General features: G+C 26.6%; 1 protein-coding gene across 2 annotated transcripts; it reads left to right on the top strand.

Annotated features, from left to right (window-relative positions):
• Nucleotides 1-462: 462 nt before the first annotated feature.
• Nucleotides 463-2,694, top strand: LOC105427012 (phospholipase A1-like). 2 transcript variants are annotated; one of them, XM_011638526.3, is made up of 7 exons: nt 463-706; nt 775-919; nt 1,090-1,217; nt 1,537-1,844; nt 1,953-2,055; nt 2,233-2,256; nt 2,350-2,694. In XM_011638526.3, the coding sequence occupies exons 1-7, from the start codon at nt 546-548 to the stop codon at nt 2,504-2,506; spliced, it is 1,026 nt and encodes a 341-aa protein (XP_011636828.2). In that variant the 5' UTR covers nt 463-545; the 3' UTR covers nt 2,507-2,694. The 2 variants fall into 2 exon arrangements, with proteins under 2 accessions (XP_011636828.2, XP_011636829.2); XM_011638527.3 differs by lacking the exon at nt 2,233-2,256.
• The last annotated feature ends 9,503 nt before the right edge of the window (nt 2,695-12,197 follow it).

Genomic DNA, 12,197 nt, shown 5'->3' with positions numbered 1-12,197 from the left:
AATTCTTTTTTTGGAAATACCTTAAAAAATTTTAATTATTTAAAACTATAGATATTCTATTTGAGATTTTTTTTCAAATCTCTGAAATAAAATCAAACGATTTTAAATAACGACATCACAAATGATATATTGAAGATCCCACTTTTAAAATTTAAATTATTTCCTTTTTGAAATATGTAGATAATTTCACGCACAAATATTTAATAATATCAAAAATACTTTTGTCAAAATAATATTTATCAGTACTTTCTTTTCTTTATCATCAGATATCGTGTAAAATAAAAAAAACAAAGTTAATACGCAGACAATATTTGTTAATTTTTTAATATCATGTACTGTTATTGCATAAATTTCACATATTTCCTGCATACTCATCAAACAATTTACAGCTGTCAATAACGTCAATACTGGACTGGTATACAATACATAATGATAATGACAATACTTGTGTTAAGTTTTATATGCATGCAGCGAGAGTGCTCATTATGGTAAGTATCGGATTCACTTTAACATCGCAAATCTGTTAATACTTTTGCTCGTGCATAATGTGGCTCATAACTACGATATCTTTAATTATTTTTACACAATACATGTGTTTATATGCCGCGAGTGAAAACATTTTCACTGTTGAAGAAAACTATGCACGTAATCGATCAAGTTCCTGCATTTTCGGCGTTCAGTCAGTGTCAATACTTATGTTCAACAGGTAAAATACGTACGTGAGTATTCAGAATTAGTTTACTTTCAGCATTGCTGACGTTCGTATTTTTTTAGTGATACTCCTCAGGGTCAATCTGTCGATATAAACGAATCCTGCGATTTTGTCGATCCATCAAAACCAGTTGCCTTCCTGACGCATGGTTTTCTCGCACATTCAAACTGGACTAATTATTACAAACTTGCCTCTCAACTGTTAAAAGTAAAAACATTATTTATAAGACGTTATTTATTTGTTATAAATTAAAATAAAATCGCGATACTTATTTCTCTCTCTGTAATTTGAAAAATCTCATGTCATATCATACAAATAATGTAAAAATGTCACAAAACTTAGTAAAAGTTTAATAAAATAACTTCTTCCTTTCTCAGAAAGAGTATACAGTATTTTCGTTAGATTGGTCCAATGCATCGTGCTATAATGATCCAATCGTTCTGAGATTGCTGGAGTATCCCAGTGCAATGAGCAATACTGTCGAAGTTGGTAATTACTTGGCAAGGTATATATATATATATATATATATATATATATATATATATATATATATATCAGTGTTAAATTAAATGTTAAATTAAATTTAAGGCAAAAATATATAATAAATAGAAATATATAATAATATAATAAATATAATATAATATTAATTCAAATTATTCCATACAATATTCTAATATAAACAATTCTAACATATAATACAAAATAAATATATTTAATAAAATTTAGTTTTAATCCAGTATTGTTACATTACATTAAAGATAATAAAAACGTTAAAGATGTAATATTTTTGATTCGTAGTATGTATTTGGAAATTTCTCTTTCAGTTACATCAAATCGGTGATCGACGTGTGTGATGTTCCATTGAAAAGCATCACACTTGTGGGTCATAGTCTCGGCGCGCATATAAGTGGCTTTGCCGCGAAGAACATTAAGAAATCGATTTCTGGCAAGATCCCGCTTCTCATTGGTACCGATCCCGCAGCTCCCCCGTTCATGTTTCAAAGTTGCCCAAATCGATTTTGCATTGAAGACGCTGATCGTGTAATAGCTTTCCATACGTCGCCTCTCGGGATACCATACTCTATAGCTCACCTTGATTTGTGGTTCAATAACGGAATGTTCCAACCAGGATGTAAGCAATTAATTACTTTACTAAAGAATTTAGAAATAATTAGTTATTAAAAAATCAATTAAAATAGAAAATAAAACATTATTAATGAAATAAAAATTTTTGTTTCAGGCGAGTTATTCGGCTTCAATGTCGAATGCTCTCATAACATAGCTGTTGAGTACTTGGCTCATATGTTGTTAAATAATTGTAACTTTATTGGTGTTCCTACGAAGTAAGTTCACTTCTCTTTAAAAGCATGTTTAAATTTAAATCAATTCCCGAGTTTTGATAGTTTTCTTAGACTAAAAATTATATCTATCAAATTAATATAAGCATATATTATAAGATAAATACATGTTATATTATTATAGTTATATACGCATTATTTAATGTTATTTTTTTCACCCAGGCATCTTATTTCAACACCTTTAAGGTATCGAAAGTTTATCTCCTATTCAAATTTGCGTAATAGAATTTTTAATTATTTTGAAATTATATTACTTATCATAATTTGATATTCTTGCAGATTTGTGCCCAAATGTCCTGTTCCTGACAAAATCAGCTGTATCAGTATAAATGACAAAATATTCGATAGTAATAATTCTATAAAAGGAAATTACTGTGTACACGTTAAATCGCAATCTCCTTATTGTACTGGAAGTTCTAGTAGCTGTCTACAATAAATTCTCCTGCAAATTCAGGTTAAATTTATTACAATGATAACGAAGTTATTATTAAAGTGCATAATCGTTAATTATAAATAAATACTTACATTAATTTACGTGATTAGTATATAAATCTTCATTGTTGAAATTCTTGAAATTATTACTAATAAAATGGAATAAAGCATGCAATTTAAGGTTCATAAAAATGTATTAATATATTGGAAAACGCACATTCAAATATTAAAATAAAAATTATAAAAAATCTGTTTCAAAATAATTCAATTTTTGTAAAAGATTACAAAAGATGATATCAAAGATTGACATCAATTAACAAGAATTATAAGAATAAAAAAATATAGCTATGTATAGTTATCTATAAAAAAGATTAATACTAATTAATTAAAGTTAAACATATTTCTTAATTGCGAGATAGCAGTGAATGAGAAAGGCTACCTATCAAATAAGCAATCTTTTGGATATGATGATAATTAAAATGATTTTTCAATCGAAATTTATACATTAAGTCTTTGCATCATAATATTTTATAAGATACATAGAGAAAAAATAGAGATAAAATAAAGAGGAGAGAAATTTTTTTATATGATTCAAACTCACGCTATTAATTAAACATATTTTAATTAATCCAATCTTTTTTGAGTTCCAATAACCTCAGATACTTATAAATGATCGCCTCGTGTAAAGCTATACGAATCAATCGAAATCGCTGACACATACATTTGACAACGAGCCATGTGTTTTTTAAGAGAGTAATTGAAAAAATAAATATCATATAATAGCAGAATTCGTTATACATATGAATATATATAAAGATTATATACTATATAAGAATTTTAATTTTTTTACATTGGCTCGCTCACTTTTATCATATTTTCTTTTGTGCTAGTGTGCGTGCGTGCGTGCGTGCGTGCGTGCGTGCGTGCGTGCGTTCGTGTGTGTGTGTGTGTGTGTGTGTGTGTGTGTGTGTGTGTGTGTGTGTATTATTTTATATATGTATATTATATAATACTGAATAATATGACATTAAATTATTATTATTAATATTATATTATATGATATATTATATTAATATAATTATTATTATAATATTATATTATATGAAAATATTAAATTATATAATTAAAAATATTAAAATATTAAAAAAATAAAACAAAAAAGTGATAAAACCAAGCATAAATAATATAAAACCAAGCATACACACACACACACACACACACACACACACACACACACACACACACATATGTTATGTAGGAATAAATCTCATCTTTAACATAATTATTGAATAAGATCAACGGAACGCGTATATCAATAGAATACATACGCTATATATGTATACATATGTATCCGCTAAGCTTTTATTATGTGTTTTATAACACAACACACACGTACAATGTGTCTTATTAGTAATTTTTATATTATATTCGGATTTGTGCATTTTGCGTAAAATATTGAATTATATAAAACTTAAGTAATTAGGCCAAATATTGCCAATATATTTTGTTTTATTAATACACTGATAAAAACTTAAAAGAAATTTACAAAATTTACTTTAAAAGAAATTTTCAAAATTTTTAAAGATATATTTGGGTATATTTATATTTAGTATAACATAAGATTCAGTTATAATATGTGGCAAATCAATCGAATAGTAATCAATTATCAATCAGATATCGTTCGGATAATTGCTTATCTTAATAATACGAAGAAAAAAGCAACAAGATTCTGTGTAGTAGTTTTATATAACACCAAATGTTAATTTTTATCGCAAAGGATCAAGATAGTTGACATTGTGCACGTAGCGTGAGTAAACGGTAAAAATTCGATACATGTGGTGATCGGTGAAACCTCGATAAAAGAGAAGGAAGAGAAAGAAAAAGAAATCTTTCTTTGAGTGGTATGAAACATAATATAAGAAATAATATAAGAAAAAATTCTTTTATAGCATTCAAAACTTAAATAATCATAGTGAAGCATTCATGAGAAGGGAGTATTATCATTATAAGAGATTGCAAAGGCCGCTGTTGTCGTTTTGAAACTTAAAACTGTGACTGGGCAAGTACGAAAATTTTTTTTTTATATTTTTTCATATGCTATAAGCTCATATGCTATTAAAATAAAGTTTATCGCATGTCTACAAAACATAAGCAGCACGTGTCTCTCTTTAAATTTAATTTATATAATTTTTTTTACTTAAAAAATAATAAATAGTTTATATAAGAATAAATTTATAATAATTTTAATAATTTCATTTATTAATATTATATTTCGCGACATAGGAATTTCCTTACATAAATGTGTAAAAATAAATATAAAAATGGATCAACAATTCGAGTGACTAATGTGTAATATATATATTTTTAAAATAGCTATTTTAAGTTGCATAATAATCAAGATATTTTATAATTATAATTATAATATTATTAAATTATATAAATTATATAAATTATATAATGTTATTAAATTATAATATTATTAAATATACTTTTTAATATTAATAACTGAAAAATTTTACATAAATTCCTTGTACGGAAATTACCATCTGTGCTGAAATTTTTTATGCATGTTTAATCACATGCATCATTAAACTACATAATAAATTAACTAAATTTTCGACTTTTTTATATCCTTTTTACAGATGTATAAATGTGCTTTCTTCTTTTTCTATTATATGCTAATAAAGATAACAAATTTTATCTGCAAAGTAATATTTAAATCATTACATTCTGTCCACTCAAAATAATAACAATGTGCTGTCAGCAACTTTCCAATTAGCCTCTTATATTATTACATTAAAAATATCAAAATATCTGAAAATATATAAAAACTAAATAACGCAGACTCAATTACGCAGACAGATGATAAATAATCACAATCTAAGTGATATACACGTGATGTTGTAATTTTGCGCTTTTTTCTATGTGATTTCATAAAACCCGTATAAACAACTTTTTCCAACATTACTATTTTAGGATGGCAAAATACGTATACGTACGACCCAACATGTGTATGATTACTTGATCGGACTTTGTACATATTTAGCAAGGGATTGTTATTATTAATTCTGTGTATTTTCCGCATGTACAAGCATTTATTGCGCATGTATTGTGTGTTATTGATTATAGGTGTCGTGATAATTGTAAATGTAATTGTATAGATTAAATCAAATGATTAAAGAGCCTCTTTCTGTTTGTTCTCTGGTTGCAAACAGTTAGAAAAAAGTAAAAAGATAAAATGACATTATTAAGCAAGCAGGATCTTAGGCGCTTAATAATTTCTTCTTCTTTTTTATAATTTATACACATTAATTCAAGATAACTGCCTATCTTGAATCTGAAAAAAATTAAAGACTCATAAATATTACATTAATTCATTATTTGTTTCATTAATAAAAAATATTTATATCTTGTCTGACTTTACAGCAGAAAAAATTTATTTTTAATTATCGTGTTTAAGGGGATGCTAAACTGACGAGCGAACTCCGACGAAAACGTTTACACACATGCACATCTAAACATACATTGATACATTTATGTGTACGCACATACACTCATACATACATTTCTGTACACACATGATATTCATATGAACAAATTTTCAGGCACGCTAATCTTTTATATCATGTTTTCAAGCCTAATTGTAAAAACTCTACATTGTTCCTGCATGTAATTCGCACTTTCTATCGGTCTTATTTTAGGTACAAACAGGCTGTCTACAAATTTTTATATAGAGCACAAATATTCGCATATGTTGATAGCTCTTGACTTCATATTGGACTAAGAGTCTGTAAAAAAGATCGAAATTTCTTAAATTTTTTTCGTTCTCGGTATAAAGTCCACCGGTATGACTTATATATAGATCCGTATACTTTAATTGTGGAAAAGGATTTTTAAATCTGCAAATGTAATTAGGAAATTAGCGTGCCGGAAAATTAATCGGTTTGATCGATAAAATAGAACTTTAGAATCCGCTTAATAGTTACGTCATTACGTCGTAACTATTATTTTATTTACATTCATTCCTCATTACAAATGTTCACAGATTATATTCTCGAAATATTGTGATGTAACTGTATTTGGTGATGGCGCGTGAAATAATATTTTGCCTAAATGATTCCGTCGACGGGAAGACGAAAAGCGAAACGAAACATGAATTTTGTCAAGATATATATTGTATAATAGATGTATGAGGGAAAATTTAGTGACTTTGTACATAACAATATCATATATACATCTGATAATTGTAATCATCGTGTAATAATCATCACATTAGCCACAATACCATTTTGCACGCGCGCTTATTATATTGTCGCTTTATTTACACCATTTGAATTGTCTAAAAGATAAGAGGTTATTACGATATATATATATATATATAAAATATGTACTTTAAGTCTAAAAGTAGTCTTGTACTCTTGTATTTCATTTATCTTAGTACACTTATAAGATAAATGAAGATTAATTCTTTTCTTTTTCTTGGTTAGTCATTTCATCACATAGTTTTGCGTCACTGCTTTTTATAAAAAGAAATTTTTCGACGAAAGGATAATTTATTTGGTAAGCATATATAAGTGTGATCTATATCATACTTTTTAATTTAGAGTAATCAATTCATATTAATATATTTTATTCTGACTTTCGATTCAAAATCGCAATTTTGTGTTGATCTTTTGCAGCGTTCTAAGTTCTAAGTTCTAAGTTCTTGTCTTTTCTCGAATCTCCTATCTTACATCTTAAATCTTTTCAAACGCGAGATCACCTTATCGATCCCAGATACACGTGTCTTTTGTAATGTTCCACATCATTGTTCAAAGGAAAAGAAGAATGTGGGATATAGAAATAGTGCCAATCTCATGTAGAAAAAGACGATAAATCTCAAGTGAGATGCTGAAGATGCGGGCGCGCATTACCAATGACAGCATTCAGCGAAAAGACATTCAAATGGACATTCAGATGTTAAACAAGTAACTCTTGCTGCATAGATCAAGACATATTCTTCTCGCAAAAAAAAGCATGTAATAAAATTACTTTTTGCTTAGTTGATTTCAAGCAGATTCTACTTGTAATTTTAATAAAACATTTTAATATTATTAATACTTATTAATAATTTCTATCATACATTATATTTTTATTTCAATATCATTTTCAAGCATTATGTAAGAAAATTTCTTTTTCAAAAAATAAACTGAAATTAAGTAGAGTTAAACGATTTACGAAAGATTTTACGAAATAAATCGCAACACGGATTTTATTTATTGCAAAAAATGCGAAACTTTCCGATAATAATTAATGATGGCATTTGCAAATACGATTTTGATTTTCGCCAGACTTTTCCAAACTTTCTTATTGCAAAAAAATGCTAATTATATTTAGATAATATATATGCATAATATATTATGATCTAACGTGACAAATTTAAATTGACGACAGAGTCTCAATTTTTCTTAATATTCCTTTTATTTTCAAATTTACTGATAAAAAAAAACTCGTTTAATGATCACCATAGATATAATAGATAATAATTTTCTTATTTATTAAAAAAAAAATGAGATTGGCAATATTATCAATTACATTTATTTTCTCTTTTCAATATTTTATAATATATATACATTTTAATATATTTTTCTTCTGTCATGGATTTAATGTTCTTGTTTTCTAACAAAAGTTTTCTAACGAGATTTTTTAATATTTATCAAATAGTTTTTATTTACAAAAATAATCTTGTCTAAAGCTTTCGAGATTTTAATTAGTTTTACAAAAATATTAACATCACTCTGTGCATTAAATAAAATATTTTATATTTATATAATTATTTTAATTATTAACTAATTTAATTTATTAATCTATTTCTAACCTTAATCTAAATTTATTATCTAACTTATTTATAACTTTTATAAATTAATTAGTAACATAATATATAGGGTGTCCCGTAAAGACCGTAACAACGCTTAAGGGTAAATTCCTGAGATCATTTTGAGACGAAAATCCTAATACCAAAATATCGAGGCTACAATTTTAAATTATAAACTTTTTAAATTATAAACATTTAGCAAATCGTCTAAAGTTCATGCGTTCAGGTATGGATAATGCACAATACGAAAGGCAAAAGTTGACTATCGCTCCTTTGTCAAAATTCACAGATAGATATTACAAAGTAAATATAATGAGATTATTTTTACTGATATTTATAAATAGATTATCTTAGCAGATTATATTTTACTGAGGAGAAGAAAAAAATATTATTACATAATACGTAAAGCGCAAGTTGTTAAATGACATTATTTCTAGAAATTAGTTTTGTATCTTACAAAATCTTAAATATTTTAAATATCGCATACAAATGGACGGCGCACAATTTGCACTTATAAATAAATGAAACAAAATGAAATAATTTATTGTTATTATTATTTAAATTATTATATATGTTATTTATAAATTGTTTTAAAAGATTTGTTATTATTATTCTAAAATAATATTTTCGATCGATTTTTATGAATATATAAATCACACAGATCTTTTCATATATGTGTACGTTAGGATCGTGTATATACATAGACAGTATACACATACATGTGTGTGTGTGTGTGTATACGCACACATGTGTGTATGATCACATATATGGTCATCGTGGTTTTACTTTCGTCTCTCTCTGCTCCCATCTCCGTCACGGAAAAATCGAAGTCATCAGTCAGTCATATAGAAGTCTATGGATTTATCTCTCCAAAAACTCCAAAAAATCTAAGTTAACTTAATTTCACAAGTTATACGAGCGGATTACAAGTAAGTAATCAAATTAAGCTGTATCTTTGATACCGCTATAAGTTTTCGACTTTCATCCTTTGCTACAAGAGAGACGCGCATAATTAGTACAAGAGCTTGGCAGCGTAGAAGATTAATTATCATGGCAATTATTCGCACGATCGTAAAATTTATAGTACAGTAATTGTTCGTTATCGGCAGTGATAACATATAAATATGAGAAAAAATATCGACCTTGGAACTTCAACTTCAAAATATCGCAGATTTCGTATCTTCTGATTATTTTCGTTCATGTTCGCGTAAGAAATTCGTATTGACGTCACATTTACCTGATAGGCGATAATATAATATAATTGACGGTTCTTTCTGGCGTACTTTTCAAATATACGCGAATGTGTTGATTCGTTGTCCGGCGAATGACTTCAGTCAAAGTAAATAACGAGATAATCGAGGAGAATCGCATGTGCTGAGATAAAGCTATCGATCGGAGTTTCGATCAAAAATCATTCAGGAACGCCGCACGATTCGCAGATAAGTTTTCGCGGAAATCAGAAAGATTACAGATTAAATAAGCGTGGGCTAATAATCGAAGCGCGAGGAGATAATATGTAATTAGGTAAGGACATCTTTGGTACCGAGTTAAACTGGATGATGATCGATATCCCATAAATACATCGTAAGGGTTACTCAAAAGTAATTACATACAAAAAAAGGGAGTAATTTAAGGATGTAGATCATTCATAATGAGGTCTATGTATTTCTATGCATCTGTAAAAAATTCAAATAATATTTAAATATATATATATATATTTGAATATATATATATATATATATATATATGTGTGTGTGTGTGTCTGATGACGGATTCCAATAAGAATTAATATGTCACATAACCTAAATAGGGGTTTTAACACAAAATAGGGTTGCCATCATCCTTTTTTTTTAGGGCATCCAGGGAAATTTATCGAAAGCATCCAGTTTAGAGCATCTAAAGTTTCAAATAATCTTCTAAATATTTTGAACTGTTATGTTTTATGATTTTTTTTAGAGATAAATCATAAAAAAGATACTTTCTCTAAAAAATAAATCTTAATCGTAAATAAAATAAGTAAAATTTTTTTATACATCCTGAATTACGAGCAAAATGTTAGAAATTTTTGGTAATATAGCATAAAGTGGCATAAAATGATGCTGAATAGATGAATGAATTCTGATATATATACATATGGATATTGTTTATGCATATATGTATATATCGATATGTATATTTCATTATTTTTAAAAAAATTTTATAATTATACATGATATTGAAATATCATTATTTTAAATACAATGTTTTTATTAAATTTATTTAATAAAAAATTTTTAAATTAAGATCTCTTTCCTTCTCTTTTCTAGATAAGATTTTCTTGTCCAAATTAGTTCATTATTTACATGTTCTCTAATCTTTTTAGTTTATTGCTTCTCTCATAGATATAAATTAAAAAATGTCTTCTTATATATTTTTGGGCATTTTTATACGTAGATTAATTTACGTATGTACCTTAATTTCAAAATCAGTTTAATTTATTCTTTATTTTTTTTAATGCTTTCATTTAAAAAAAATTAAAAATGAATTTAAAAAATTAGAAATTAAAAGAAAAATTTATCTAAATCTAATCTAATAGAAATTATATGGATATTAATGTATTTAAAATAGCGCTGATTCAGATATCATACATATTTGTTATAAAATCTGTAGAAAAAGAATTAAAAAGTAACATGTGCATTTCTAATCCATGCATAATTTAAAGCACTCATTCGTTAGCTACAAATTGCTTTTATTTGAGAATTATTGTTTCGAAGAATTTTGCTTTTTTTAATTTTACTTGTTTTAGAAAAAAAAGAGCATTGTATGTTTCTTCCGCGCGAATTTCGGGCAGAAGAATTTATACATAAAATATATAATAATTGTAAAAAAATTTTTTTTTAATATCATCGCTGCACAGATTAAATTTATCATTAAAGATCGATGAATTTTTACAATATATTTCAATAGTGGTTGATCAAATCGTATTAATGTAACATCGTAATTTTGGCAAAGTTTTCGAATCCCAAACGACGACGTAAGATACAATATTAGAATAACATTGACATAAAAGCTATGGGTAATTCCATTTTGCATTTTTGCAATTTGAAGTATTCGTGCGACGCTGATAGTTATCCTGACAGCGACAAGTGATGGAATTATTTGATTGCGTTCCTATTATGTAGCTCGTGACGTAGTTGATCATAAAAATATACATACATATCAGAATGTATTTAGGACTAAGCTGACGAAATATGCTGTCTATTGTGCGCGTTGTTTGATAGCAAATGCGATCGTGGAGAAAAGCAAAAGAAAAAGCATATTATACACGCTCGGACATCATGTATTATTAATTATCGCATTATTTGTATTTCTCCTGTAAGAATCCATCGATAAAGCAAGATGCTAGCATTCACGTGGTTGACAAAAGGTGTTACAATGCGCGTAGCTGTTGTCATTGAAAGAGCTTTATTAAATTTTATTTAAGTTTTTCAAACTCCATAGATTCTATCGAGATATCAACATTTATATTAGTAAAATTGTATTTCTTTCTTAAAACAACTTGTTAAGTACATGGAAACAAATAAAAACAAATAAAAAGTGTACAAAAAAGGAATATATTAAAAATATAATATTCATATTGCGACGACCAAATGATTTGCACAAAAATTATTAAAACGGATAAATGACGATTTCAAATTCGATGATTTCAAATTAACGATCAAATTGACATTTTTCTTTGTTTATTAAAATAAACTTAATATATATTTTTTATTTATTTAATATGTATAATTAATAAATTAAAAATCTCTGATCAAAATCAAATATTTATGCCAAATATGCATTTGTGGTTACAAATATTAAC

Source organism: Pogonomyrmex barbatus, unplaced genomic scaffold (assembly GCF_055798465.1).
Source record: "Pogonomyrmex barbatus isolate J1 unplaced genomic scaffold, ASM5579846v1 scaffold8, whole genome shotgun sequence".
Taxonomy (NCBI): domain Eukaryota; kingdom Metazoa; phylum Arthropoda; class Insecta; order Hymenoptera; family Formicidae; genus Pogonomyrmex; species Pogonomyrmex barbatus.
The sequence above is the reverse complement of the archived record's forward strand: the minus strand, read 5'-3'. Positions and strand labels throughout refer to the sequence as shown.